The 15,186-nt window shown below is 34.5% G+C and overlaps 2 protein-coding genes across 4 annotated transcripts in view; both read right to left on the reverse strand.

The window, feature by feature from the left end:
- The window catches only part of LOC135681285 (uncharacterized), a 68,901-nt gene that overhangs the window by 10,400 nt on the left and 43,315 nt on the right, over positions 1–15,186 (reverse strand). For all 3 annotated transcript variants that reach the window (XM_089113474.1, XM_089113475.1, XM_089113473.1), the window contains one exon: positions 2,299–2,718. In XM_089113474.1, the coding sequence (XP_088969600.1) occupies positions 2,299–2,718 (420 nt within the window). The remainder of the gene's footprint in view (positions 1–2,298; positions 2,719–15,186) is intronic.
- Positions 9,598–10,952, reverse strand: LOC148958142 (uncharacterized). The gene is made up of 2 exons (XM_089113481.1): positions 10,606–10,952; positions 9,598–9,913 (listed from the first exon to the last, which is right to left on the reverse strand). The coding sequence occupies exons 1-2, from the start codon at positions 10,745–10,747 to the stop codon at positions 9,723–9,725; spliced, it is 333 nt and encodes a 110-aa protein (XP_088969607.1). The 5' UTR covers positions 10,748–10,952; the 3' UTR covers positions 9,598–9,722.

Genomic DNA, 15,186 nt, shown 5'->3' on the forward strand with positions numbered 1-15,186 from the left:
ATTCTATGTGATTTTTATAATTCCAACAAGAATACTACTGTATCAAGTTAGACTTCACGTCCAACTGATAATAAAATTTAACCTGTTAAGGGATGTAAGAAAGCTGTTTGCCTGTTCCAAAATCACCCAGCTTTATAGGATCAATTGCATAAGTTAAAATGCATCTTCCAGCTCTATCGTACCGAGGTTACGATGAAGTTCTCGATTCCCCTCTTCAAATGTGGATAGAGACAGAACAACAATATCCCAACTCGTTTCGTATCCAAAAAGCTGACTTACCATCATGCTATGATATTAAAAAGGGAGTTTATTTAATCGCAAATGTTTTTTCTATCATTCTAAATCTGATGTTTTTTGTTCTTTATTCAAACCTGAATATATTGTCAAAAAGTTGTGTCTGTATATTCTTCGGATTTCATTGGACATTCAAGCTTTTCGCATAATGCAATCATTTACAATTTACTTAGCCTAGGGGAAGTCATGTTTTGGCCCTTCTCAAGCCATAGTGCATATGGGGGTTTTCAGGTCCCAGTTCCGACAAAGTTGATGTGCCAGACATCACTTGCCGACAAGGCATCACATTCATTGAAGTAAGAAGTAAGAAGAGGCATCACATTCATTGAAGTATATTCTAGTATTTCGGAAAAGGAAAAGCTCTTTCAAGCAGCAGCAAGCAAAATTTCTGTGAGCGATTTCATTCTGTCCAATTTGACATGCTCTTTTTATCATTGCAAAGAATCAATAATTTGGAAGCCGGTTCCACTCATTTGGAGTTAAAAATCACATAAACTATGTGTTACGAAGATCGAATGCTGCATTGAGTAATTTCCAGCGTTTCATTTTTCTTCTTGATTGAATTTCCACTTTTTTTATATTAAACGTCTTTTCATTACTCTTTCTGTGTTCACCTTCTCTTTTTAGCTAAATATAATAATCTAGCGACACTAATAAAGAAATTCAATGTATTATGTGCAATTGTCATTTCACCAAATGTGCAGTTGAATTAAGGGATTATTTAGGAAATTTAGGTCCTGCAATTCGATCAAAAGAGGTTCAAAAATAAGGAACTTCAGAACTAGGCTTTCAGCTAGGCTTGCAGCAAAACCGTTCAATATTGTTAGAAGGCAATGAAAACGTTTAAGATATTCTTAATTCTTTCGTTTAAGATACTGTCAGTAACAACAGAATATGATTTGCTCAAAAAATTTAATTGAAGTAGTCTGTGCTCAGTTGCTTGGGGTAAAATGTTTTTTGGGCACTTTATGAAAAAAAATTCAATTCCAAATTTTTGTAGGCTCATATTGTTTTTTCTACTCAAAATTCTCTACTTATGTTCAGCTCGTCTCTGGACTTACAGCAATCTTTCATATTTGAATACTTGGCCATAGTACTGTTGCCAAAGATAGGTTTGAGGGTATTTTCCTAAACGGTTATATATTTCATAAGTTTAAATGCGCACAATAGCCTCTGTCTGAATTTTTATGCTATTATCACAAAACAAGCATAACTATTGTCGGAACTTTTCCATTGCTTTCGTGCAATTTTCTTCTAACCATAATTGCTACACGTAGTTGGTGAATTATTTGCTATAAATACAGAATTGTGTAGTGATTAGTTGTTTTTCCTACGGTTCATTCAGATGGATCGCATGGTGATTTCGTTAGGATCGCGGGAGAACCCCCACATTGCTTGTTTACTCCATAACTTGGCTACAGATACATGTTTAGGTAAAATTAGTTATAAGCGTTCAGCGTGTTATAGGCATGCAGCGTTATTTCTACATAAAAATTGCCGTTAATTAGCTTTAGTTGACGTAAAACTGCACATTTTATTCTTGCTTCCAATTGGTAGTTAAATTTGGAAGATTTTCTAGCGTTACTCAGAACCAGGCTTGTAGATTTAAAAGAGAACGCGTTAATTGTGAATTTAGATGCATCGTAAGATGTAAACACGATGGTTGATACCAATGAACAAGATAGCAGAGCAAATTTGTCTTGTTATTCTTCAGCGTTCATCTTTAGATGCTTCTAAAAATCTGTAGAATTAGCAACTGGGGAGTTTATAGTCCCAAAAACTATCATTATTTCGTCTGAATTTACAATCTGATGGTAGCTAGCTGTAAGTTTATATGTATAAATGTTGTTAAGATATAACAATTTACAAATTGAAAGTTTTCTTGAACAAAATATGGATAAAAATCCAAATTTGATTTGCAATCTTAAATATTAATGCATATGATAATAGAATGCTAATTCGAAAAATGCAGCGGATGAAAAATTATAAAGAACGAAAACAAACCTTCATAAACTTCTAGTTCACAGACTTGAAGCTGCTCTTTCCTGTCGATAAACACACTGACGTATCTCCCTAAAAGGGGCTGCCCACAATGCATTTCTTTCATTTTCCCGCTTTCTACGTTCTGATTTGATACGCACAATGGATTTAATCGTCCACCATCCGTGCTGTCATCACCAACACTTATGCTGAATGGATTGATCTTTAATTGTTCCCAAGTTGTTCCACTTCTAATGATAACCATCCCAACATTTACACGATTAACAAGATCAACTTGCCACCATGGCTTAGAGTCTAAGGTTATTGCGCATACTTGCCATGCTCCGTTTCTGTTTCCATCGTTTCCAAACTCTGATACGAGATCTATGCCTCCGTCATGGTCTATTGAAGACTGTTGCGATGGTTTTTTGTATGCCATGTTAACTGTTAAAAAGATGAAGTGTTAATAACCAAGCAAATTAAGTATACAGTAGAGAAGTTTCAGTCGTATGCAGTGAGAAAGTACAAGCTTCATATTTTTCAAGCAATTTAAAAGCAAAAACTGAATTTTCGATGCCTTAGCAAAAAGTATACAACTTAAATTTATAATATAATTCTTATTTGAAGTGATAACGAATTTGACTAACTAATCAGATATTGAAAAAATCCAGTTTTAGCTCTCCTGAAAGACCTCTATCGTATCAAATTGATGCAAAACCGTTTATCAGAAATCATTTAATAATTCTATATATATATTTTCCAGTTGCATCAATAAAATATTCTACAATTCGTTCAGCCTTGCATTCTTTGTCTCAGTTTTTAAATCTAGTTCTCTTTGTCTTCTTTTTCTAGATCTTTGTTCCTCCATTACATCAAATTGTATCATCATTTTATCACCCAAGTAGATAGTGGTGGCGCTAGAGGGGTGGGCAGGATGGGCCACAGAGTCCGTCGGAGGTTTCTAGCCCCCTCGTTGGCAGGTAATCTAGAAAACCTTTACCTTTTTTGGAGCAAAAGTTTGCTCTGCACGTAATCAGAAATTAAAAAAATCGTTTAATTTCTTGCAGCTTATCACAACAGGGCCGGGGAAACGTATTTGAAAGTGGAGGGGCCAAAATATCAAAGTCTTGAAAGGGCTTAGGAAAGGCCGCCACCATGGTTGGCGGCAAATAAATTTTTAGAATTATGGTGTCTTAGGGTTCGCCAGAAAGTGTATCTAAAATGAATTTTGACTGAAGGTGTCGCAAAGTCGCGTCTATTGTGATGTTGACTCGAAATAGAAAAGCTTTGCAAAGTTTTAGAATAACCACTATCATATAGTTCGTGATGAACCTTTTTTAGATTTTATAACTACCCGAAATAAGATGGGGGGAGAAAAATAATGAAACACAGATTAATAAAAAAACGTTGAAATATCGACAGAAGAACTATCTACTAAAAACAAAAAGTTAAGCAAATTTGTACAGTTAAGATATAACTTTCTAACATCTGATCTTAACTTTTTCGGAAATTAAGTGCTTTAACAAAAATTTGAAAAACCTTCAAACTGGGCTTGTCATAATGAGTTTAAATAGAATTTATAATTGCGTCGATATTTTCTCTTTCTTAGTAGGAATGGATTATCCATACGATCAAACTCTGAAGTTTTCTTGATAATACTTTTTAAGAACAAATCTGCCCATACTTTATTTCTCATATCCTCAAAAAGTTCTTTCCAGCCATTTATTTTCCTTCAATAGCGGATTTCTCTCTTTTTTTAATGTTTCTGAGAAAGTTTTCTTTAACAAATAGACCCTGTGTGCCAAGTTTAGGCAATGGAAGAAACGAAACTCCGTCAATTTGTGCTGGCACCATGTTAATTTGTACTAGATTTCTCGATCTATTTGCCAAGCCAAGCTTTCACTCGTTGTAAAACTTAGACAATGACCGATTTCTTCGATCTAATTCCCATATTCAATTTTATTTATGTCTTCTATGGTAAAGGAATAGCAACCAAGGTAAAGCTAAGGACACATTTAAGAGAATACTAGGCAAAGTTACTTACAGAATCATATACCACATTTATTTTCACTTTTGCCTAAAATTTTTCTTTAGCTCTGCAGAAAAGTGGGAGGGCCATGCCCCCCCCCCCCCGGTTTCGCTGGCCCTGCCCAATAAGGTTAATAGTATTTTAGAATAAGCTCTTCGAGCGATGCTCCAAATTCAGTTTTGTTTTGTTTTTTAAAAATGCTTTCGTCGCGTTGATGTTCTCTATTTTACATTACCTTTATATGTTGCTTCACATCCCAGCTTTTTTTTTAAAGTGACTTGTAAACTTCTTTTTATACTGCTTGATGATGCTTGCAATTTACTGTGCTCATTGAATAGCAGACTTGAAAAGGACTTTTTTAGAAAATTAATTGTAGCTCGTTCGATGGAGTAAATATGAAACGAATAGACAACATGTCCCATCCACTTTTTGCAATATCTCGATATACCTTTTAGTGTCTTCTGCCTTTTCTTTTATTTCTGCTTCCCCATAAGCATTTGCTGGAATTCGTAGGGCAGTCGAATTTGCATTAATTGAACATATAGCTAAGGGCTTATATGGCTGTGAGCGTGTAAAACTCTGCATATACGACATCGAGCACCTTATGACGAACCGGTAAACAGTAATTTTCATAACTTAGTGTTTATGCTTTTATCATGTAGGCAAAGAAGGATTATAGAATTCACATTCACATTCACATTTCTTATAGAATTCACAAACAAACAATTCCAATTGGCTTACTCTTAGCAGTATTTTAAAAAAAGGTCGTGGGCTACTTGTACCACCACTAGTATCTCAGCTATAAGGCCCATTTTAGCAGGTTATTTGGAGTACTGTACAATACAATGCTTCCAGGACCTTACCAACTAGTAAAATAAGGAACTCCTAAACATATAGAAACGCTAGAATACAGAAAAATCTTTGGAAGGAGCCAAGATAATAAATAAGCTATCTATTATCATGTTGTCTTGTGAATCAGTTAATTCTGAATTCTCAGGATCTTCCTGCCAACCTACCCCCCCCCCGACAGAAGATCAAACCCCTCCATCGGAAAAGTTCTTGCACCACTACTGTCAACACATCCTTAGTCACCAAATTTGTTTTCAAAGTAGTTGTAAAGAACAAAATAAAATAAAACAAAAATAAAAAAATTATATTGTAAAGTCTGATTTAATCGAAGCAGAGAGGAACTTTCTTTCTCTCTACGTGCCTCTCTAAACAAGATCATCCATTTATTTGTTAATAGTTCTCAATGAATCATATGGTTGCAATCAAATAAATTATTAAACCAAAAATTCCGATAAGTAACAGAAGTAAGGATAAGCGACTTCACGCTTCAATAAGAAAGAGATTATTTATTAGAGATATTGAAAAGTCAATGCATCTGTAGTGGATTTCTGTATCTAGATCTCAATTCAGACTTTGATCTCAACTTTGAAGTTGAAATTACTTTTGAACGAGTAATTATGATATAAGCATGTTGCTACCTACCAGTGCAAATGAACATTCCAGCTCTGTTTATGCATTGAGTTCCTAATGGACATCCATGCACTCCTGTGGTACATTCGTCTACATCTTAAAAAAAATTCACCCTACATTCAGCGTGTTTTTTACCAAAACCCACAGTGTGTGTATTCAAATGAATATATATAGCAAAGAACCTATAAATATTTTGTCGAGCCTTTATCACTTGAATTCTGAATATCAAGATTGATGTTGACCTTGAAAGCATTATTCTTAGCAAAAGAAAGAAACAGACCAACTGTGACTGCTAAAAGTTTTTAAAGAAAAAATGTTTTTAATAATGTTTTAATGTTTAATGTTTAAAAATGTTTTAAATTAGTCCCTTAGAAAATCCCACATTCCTTTTGCAACTGTTATTTGTAGTGGAAGCATAAGATAGATATGGAAAATATTTATTAGGGAATAGTACTGCTCGAACAAAATGAAAAAAGATGAAATGGTATCTTTGCATCGAGCATTATAACGGCAATTGTCTGTGCTATCATGACACTCATTTTTATAGGCAAAATATTACGTGCTATAGAGAATTACCTCAAGAGGCTATTAAACGGCATCGATGCCAAAGGATTTGAAAAAGGAAGGAAGGAACGATAAAAATAAATACGTTCTGATTGATGAAAAACGATAAGCAGGTAGCAGAATTGAAATATTTTATCCAGTTTACAAACAGGGCAGATTCACTAGAGAAGAAAGAAGTGCAGATTTACTAGAGAAAGGAAGTAACTCATGGCAAGACTATAAATGGTTTCAACAGAGGAATGAAACAAATGAACAAAGAATGAGCTTTTTTATCCCGGTAGAGAGCACCCGGCGTTTCCACTTTCATTCAGAGGTGTACCAAAGCACATCCGGTAAACCCTTGAAAATGGGGTGGTTTTTCTTAAAACCTAGGACAGTTAAGCTTTGAAAAAGAGGTACATTTTGAAATTGAAGAAAATAACTGAAGAAAGGTGTATTTTTAAACCTATCGAGGTCAAGATTCCTCTTTGCTGACAGAATTTGATACGTAAAACTAGAAGTCTGAACGTAATTTGGCCATAATCATAATTATGGTACCCCAATCGCACAACCTAAATTTGATACAAAACAACATTTGGAAGAAACAACATGTTTCATTGTACAAAACATTCTACAATGAAAAAAATGAACTGCTACCCAGACTATGGTCCTTAATCTAACTGATCAAAAGTAGCTATTACATATTCATTGTTGATTGAGAGGTTTGTCCTCTCCCACAAGAATCGATTTTCATGTTTAGAAAAGAAATGGTTATACCAAAGCACATACCACTGCAGGCGATTCCATTTCCAGCATATCCGTCGTTGCAAGTGCAGTAAAAGGAACAAACAGTGTTTGTGCACAGTGCATCTTTGTGGCAATTGTGTGTTCCATCTGTACATTCATTTGTATCTAAAAAATACATAAATCATCATAAATACATCTCACTCTAACTGTGCTATTTTTAAGCGTCATTCTAGACATTTCAAATTCAACAATTAATGCTATTTCTTAAATATTTACTTTCATGCTTAGAACAGGACATGCTAAACTCTATCTGTCATCAATCAATACAGTCGGTTCGTTAAAACGAAGCCATTTGAGTGAAATACGATAAATGTGATAAGTTTGCAAACGACATGATTGTAATGTAAGATCAGTTGACTTGATTCTTTAGCTGGATAATTCGTCGTATCTTTACCTTAATTTTCTATTCTAAAAAAAGATCTAAATTCATGTTTATGTCTCCACCACTCAATTTTAAACAAAAAATTATAAAAACAAGCCTTTAGAACTGAAAGCATAAAATTTGCCACAGAAATGCGGCAGTATAATTATCTGATGTTTTTTTTCGTCAAATACTCCTCAGAATATAAGCGTCGAATAATCATTCGGGAATAAAGAACAAATGACAGCACAGCTTTAAATGTTGCCTGTTTATGCAGTTTCTTTGAGCATAGTTGATGATTTTACGCGGAAATGTGAAAAAATTTCGTTCATTGAGCCTTCGTTGATTTTCAACACGAATCGAAGTATCAAAGAGAATCTATCCAATTACCTGTACAAGTGTTGATGCCATCACCAGAACAATCTGCAGGGCAAATGCAGTTGAAAGATCCGTCGGTATTTTGGCATTGTGCATTGGTATGACAATTGTGTGTGGAAGCTTGGCATTCGTCCACATCTGAAAAAGGACACATAAATAAAAGTAATTTCAAATCTTTCTTTGTTTGAACAAAAAACGACTTTTTCTTTACGATTCTGCTATTTACTAACTAACCCCTTGTTTATTGAAACTTTAATATTTGAGCAAATTTTGGCTTTTTGATCATTACAAATTATGTACATGTTTTCAAGTTTCTAAAGTTGAAAAAATTAAAATGTTTATTAAAAAGAACAAGAGGTTCTAAATGTACTAATTCTCTGCAAAAGAAAAGATATAGCCAAATTGCACAATTGCCTGCACACGGGCTTACACCATTTCCACTATAGGCTGGATTACACATGCAAGTGAACGAACCAATGGTGTTTGTGCAACAAGCAGTGATATCACAGTTATGTGTGTCATCTTGGCATTTATTCAAGTCTGGGGCAAAGAAATTAAAATACATTTTATCATGACACATCTGAATTTTGGGTAGTACAAAATCTGAAACTAGCTTTGAAAAAAGGAAACATTTCACAACATACTGAAAGATTTTTGTCTGACAATCCTCAGAGTATAAATTGTCAAAATATGGTTTCGAAAGAACAAGATGGTAAATAAATATCCAGTTGTGAATCAAAATAGGCCAATTGATTAAAGCGAGCACATGACTGGTATAGTTGCCCAATTAGTATAGCATGGCAATAGGGAAATCAGCATTAGAGTCCAAAAGAAAAAACGAACTCCTTCTATGTACACAATAGCTGCTTTTTCGCTTGCATGTAGATCGATTCCAAAAGGGTATGATGAAAAGACGACCTGGCTATGTCGTTATTATAGACCTTGCCTTTAACTGAATTATCTAGAAGATGTTTTCCGATGGCAGAATCACATGGTTTAACGGTATTTCTAGACCTTTGAGGTCTCTTTGAGGGGCAGTTTTTTTTATCCTATCTCCCAATCTTTGGTAGTGCGTCCTACGTAGCCACAATCACACTGGAACGTAAATTCATAGAAAACGGAACTCTTTCGGGTTGTAGGGACACAATCCTTTTGAAAGAATGGAAGGGCTCTCTTAGTGCTGTAAATCTTACGAAGATTCACTGCAAAAAAACATTTTAAATATCAAACAGGCCATTACAAAATGTTAATTTTCAATAACTGAGAGGGGGGGGTGCAAACAAGGGGTAAAGCAAATTTTTGGGGGTAGGGCATGGCTCTCTTGGCTCTCCGTAGGAATGCCACTGTTTGCCAAAAACATAATTATTATACTAAAGGAGCACAACCCCAATTTGAATATTTTAACATTCGGAAGAAAAGGCCCCTTGTATGTACACCGATAATTTCCAACTTGTAATAGAAATTTTGGCAGTTTTGTTTCACAAAGTGTTTTCTTCTTGAATTATCACTACTCTAGACAAAATTGTGAAGCTATTAAAATAAGAATCATTTGACAAGAATCATAGTAAAGCAGGGCAGAAAATCCTGTTCACCTTGTTTTTTGCATAAAGTTTATTAATACTAGGTAATTCGTTTCATTGAAAAAGGAATTAGTCTGGTATTAGTTATAAAACAGTTATAGGTATTAGTTAGTAAGGTATTAGTATAGTAAGTTATTAGTTATAAAACATTCTACAATGAAAAAAATGAACTGCTACCCAGACTATGGTCCTTAATCAAACTGATCAAAAGTAGCTATTACAGATTTCATTATTGATTGGTTGGTTTGTCCTTTCCATCTAAAGCAATTTGTTATAAATAACTCCCACAAGAATCAATTTTCATGTTTAGAAAAGATAAGGTTATACCAAAGCACATACCATTGCAGGCGATTCCACTTCCAGCATATCCATCGTTGCAAGTGCAGTCAAAGGAACAAACAGTGTTTGTGCACAGTGCATCTGCGTGGCAATTGTGTGTTCCATCTGTACATTCATTTCTATCTAAAAAAATACAAAAATCATCATAAATACATCTCACTCCAACTGTGCTCTTTTTAAGCGTCGCTTCAGCAATTTCAAATTCAACAATTAATGCTATTTCTTTAATATTAACTTTCATGCTTAGAACAGGACATGCTAAACTCTATATGACATCAATCGATACAGTCGGTTCGTTAAAACAAAGCCATTTAAGTGAAATACGATAAATGTGATAAGTTTGCAAACGACATGATTGTAATGTAAGATCAGTTGACTTGGTTCTTTAGCTGGATAATTCGTCGTATCTTTACCTTAATTTTCTATTCTAAAAAAATATCTAAATTTATGTTTATGTTTCGACCAGTCAGTTTTAAAGAAAAAATTATCCAAATAAGCCTTTAGAACTGAAAGCATATATTTTAGCACAGAAATGCGGCAGTATAATTATCTGACGTTCTTTTTGGTCAAGTACTCCTCAGAATATAAGCGTCAAATAATGAGTAAGGTTCTTGAGACCCATTGAACATATGGCAATGTTATCATCGTCTGGGAATAAAAAACAAATAACAGCGCAGCATTAAATGTTGCCTGTGTATGCAGTTTCTTTGAGCATAGTTGATGATTTTTAGCGGAAATGTGAAAAAATTTCGTTCATTGAGCCTTCGTTGATTTTCAACACGGATCGAAGTATCAAAGAGAATCTATCCAATTACCTGTGCAAGTGTTGATGCCATCACCAGAACAACCTGCAGGGCAAATGCAGTTGAAAGATCCGTCGGTATTTTGGCATTGTGCATTGGTATGACAATTGTGTGTGGAAGCTTGGCATTCGTCCACATCTGAAAAAGGACACATAAATAAAAGTAATTTCAAATCTTTCTTTGTTTGAACAAAAAACGACTTTTTCTTTACGATTCTGCTATTTACTAACTAACCCCTTGTTTATTGAAACTTTAATATTTGAGCAAATTTTGGCTTTTTGATCATTACAAATTATGTACATGTTTTCAAGTTTCTAAAGTTGAAAAAATTAAAATGTTTATTAAAAAGAACAAGAGGTTCTAAATGTACTAATTCTCTGCAAAAGAAAAGATATAGCCAAATTGCACAATTGCCTGCACACGGGCTTACACCATTTCCACTATAGGCTGGATTACACATGCAAGTGAACGAACCAATGGTGTTTGTGCAACAAGCAGTGATATCACAGTTATGTGTGTCATCTTGGCATTTATTCAAGTCTGGGGCAAAGAAATTAAAATACATTTTATCATGACACATCTGAATTTTGGGTAGTACAAAATCTGAAACTAGCTTTGAAAAAAGGAAACATTTCACAACATACTGAAAGATTTTTGTCTGACAATCCTCAGAGTATAAATTGTCAAAATATGGTTTCGAAAGAACAAGATGGTAAATAAATATCCAGTTGTGAATCAAAATAGGCCAATTGATTAAAGCGAGCACATGACTGGTATAGTTGCCCAATTAGTATAGCATGGCAATAGGGAAATCAGCATTAGAGTCCAAAAGAAAAAACGAACTCCTTCTATGTACACAATAGCTGCTTTTTCGCTTGCATGTAGATCGATTCCAAAAGGGTATGATGAAAAGACGACCTGGCTATGTCGTTATTATAGACCTTGCCTTTAACTGAATTATCTAGAAGATGTTTTCCGATGGCAGAATCACATGGTTTAACGGTATTTCTAGACCTTTGAGGTCTCTTTGAGGGGCAGTTTTTTTTATCCTATCTCCCAATCTTTGGTAGTGCGTCCTACGTAGCCACAATCACACTGGAACGTAAATTCATAGAAAACGGAACTCTTTCGGGTTGTAGGGACACAATCCTTTTGAAAGAATGGAAGGGCTCTCTTAGTGCTGTAAATCTTACGAAGATTCACTGCAAAAAAACATTTTAAATATCAAACAGGCCATTACAAAATGTTAATTTTCAATAACTGAGAGGGGGGGGGTGCAAACAAGGGGTAAAGCAAATTTTTGGGGGTAGGGCATGGCTCTCTTGGCTCTCCGTAGGAATGCCACTGTTTGCCAAAAACATAATTATTATACTAAAGGAGCACAACCCCAATTTGAATATTTTAACATTCGGAAGAAAAGGCCCCTTGTATGTACACCGATAATTTCCAACTTGTAATAGAAATTTTGGCAGTTTTGTTTCACAAAGTGTTTTCTTCTTGAATTATCACTACTCTAGACAAAATTGTGAAGCTATTAAAATAAGAATCATTTGACAAGAATCATAGTAAAGCAGGGCAGAAAATCCTGTTCACCTTGTTTTTTGCATAAAGTTTATTAATACTAGGTAATTCGTTTCATTGAAAAAGGAATTAGTCTGGTATTAGTTATAAAACAGTTATAGGTATTAGTTAGTAAGGTATTAGTATAGTAAGTTATTAGTTATAAAACATTCTACAATGAAAAAAATGAACTGCTACCCAGACTATGGTCCTTAATCAAACTGATCAAAAGTAGCTATTACAGATTTCATTATTGATTGGTTGGTTTGTCCTTTCCATCTAAAGCAATTTGTTATAAATAACTCCCACAAGAATCAATTTTCATGTTTAGAAAAGATAAGGTTATACCAAAGCACATACCATTGCAGGCGATTCCACTTCCAGCATATCCATCGTTGCAAGTGCAGTCAAAGGAACAAACAGTGTTTGTGCACAGTGCATCTGCGTGGCAATTGTGTGTTCCATCTGTACATTCATTTCTATCTAAAAAAATACAAAAATCATCATAAATACATCTCACTCCAACTGTGCTCTTTTTAAGCGTCGCTTCAGCAATTTCAAATTCAACAATTAATGCTATTTCTTTAATATTAACTTTCATGCTTAGAACAGGACATGCTAAACTCTATATGACATCAATCGATACAGTCGGTTCGTTAAAACAAAGCCATTTAAGTGAAATACGATAAATGTGATAAGTTTGCAAACGACATGATTGTAATGTAAGATCAGTTGACTTGGTTCTTTAGCTGGATAATTCGTCGTATCTTTACCTTAATTTTCTATTCTAAAAAAATATCTAAATTTATGTTTATGTTTCGACCAGTCAGTTTTAAAGAAAAAATTATCCAAATAAGCCTTTAGAACTGAAAGCATATATTTTAGCACAGAAATGCGGCAGTATAATTATCTGACGTTCTTTTTGGTCAAGTACTCCTCAGAATATAAGCGTCAAATAATGAGTAAGGTTCTTGAGACCCATTGAACATATGGCAATGTTATCATCGTCTGGGAATAAAAAACAAATAACAGCGCAGCATTAAATGTTGCCTGTGTATGCAGTTTCTTTGAGCATAGTTGATGATTTTTAGCGGAAATGTGAAAAAATTTCGTTCATTGAGCCTTCGTTGATTTTCAACACGGATCGAAGTATCAAAGAGAATCTATCCAATTACCTGTGCAAGTGTTGATGCCATCACCAGAACAACCTGCAGGGCAAATGCAGTTGAAAGATCCGTCGGTATTTTGGCATTGTGCATTGGTATGACAATTGTGTGTGGAAGCTTGGCATTCGTCCACATCTGAAAAAGGACACATAAATAAAAGTAATTTCAAATCTTTCTTTGTTTGAACAAAAAACGACTTTTTCTTTACGATTCTGCTATTTACTAACTAACCCCTTGTTTATTGAAACTTTAATATTTGAGCAAATTTTGGCTTTTTGATCATTACAAATTATGTACATGTTTTCAAGTTTCTAAAGTTGAAAAAATTAAAATGTTTATTAAAAAGAACAAGAGGTTCTAAATGTACTAATTCTCTGCAAAAGAAAAGATATAGCCAAATTGCACAATTGCCTGCACACGGGCTTACACCATTTCCACTATAGCCTGGATTACACATGCAAGTGAACGAACCAATGGTGTTTGTGCAACAAGCAGTGATATCACAGTTATGTGTGTCATCTTGGCATTCATTCAAGTCTGGGGCAAAGAAATTAAAATACATTTTATCATGATACATCTGAACTTTGGGTAGTACAAAATTTGAAAATAGCTTTGAAAAAAGGAAACATTTCACTACAAACTAAAAGATTTTTGTCTGACAATTCTCAGAGTATAAAACGTCAAAATATGGTTTCGAAAGAACAAGATGGTAAATAAATATCCAGTTGTGAATCAAAATAGGCCAATCGATTAAAGCGAGCACATGACTGGTATAGTTGCCCAATCAGTATAGCATGGCAATCGGAAAATCAGCATTGGAGTCCAAAAGAAAAAACGAACTCCTTTTATCTACACAATAGCTGCTTTTTCGTTTTATTTAGATCAATTCCAGAAGGGTTAGATGAAAGACGACCTGGCTATGTCGTTAGTATAGACTTTGTCATTAATTGAATTATCTAGAAGATGTTTCAGTTTTGTTTCTTTCGTCCTATCCCCCAATCTTTTATCCTATCCTACGTAACCAAAATCACACTGGCACGTAAATTCATAAGCAACGGAACTCTTTTGGGTTGCAGGGACGCAATCCTTTTGAAAGAATGAAAGGGCTCTCTTAGTGCTGTAAATCATACGAAGATCGACTGCAAAGAAACATTTTATATGTTAAACAGGCCATAATAAATATATCTCTTGAGCTGAAAAATTTTGAAATTTCCCGAAAAGTGGGAACCATGTGCGTTATGAAAGTATCATTTTCGACAAAAAACGTAGATCTTAGAATTAGTCCCTGGAAGCTGTTTAATTTAGGAAAATTGTAGATTGTGGTTAAGGCCAAGAGGCCAAAACATGATATGCTTATCATCTTCGGCGCTCTGTTCATTAATTCCTCAATTATCTTAGTCTTTTCAATTTATGATGAATTAGATTTTCAAAAGTTGAGTATATTCCTGTTATATTTCAGTAAGGCTTCAATGGTATTGCATTTCTGCTGTATCAAAAGGCTTTTACTTGAGTATGCTTTTCTACCAACATCTTCAGTGTTTAAAACGTTTGATAATGCAAAAAAAAACATAGACAGTGGCGGCGCAAGCTATTACAGAGTGGGAGGTTTATGGGCGTGGTAAGCAAAACCACGCCCCTTTTACCTCGTTTCAGTGCTTTGCACCAGGTTAACTTTCTTAATGAAATTTTATCTACCCCTACCCAGCGCTTTTTGATCCGATTTTAGAAGAAATAGGTAGACCATTTTTTCAGAAAAGTGAAGGGGTAATTACCCCTCCTACCACCCCTTGGCGCCGCCACTGAACATAGATATATATTGTTTCTTGCAAAGGAATTTTTTGCTTTGAGAATAAGAATCAAGTGCTTT

The sequence above is a fragment of the Rhopilema esculentum genome, chromosome 17, assembly GCF_057945365.1.
Source record: "Rhopilema esculentum isolate cy_ngs chromosome 17, ASM5794536v1, whole genome shotgun sequence".
Lineage (NCBI taxonomy): Eukaryota > Metazoa > Cnidaria > Scyphozoa > Rhizostomeae > Rhizostomatidae > Rhopilema > Rhopilema esculentum.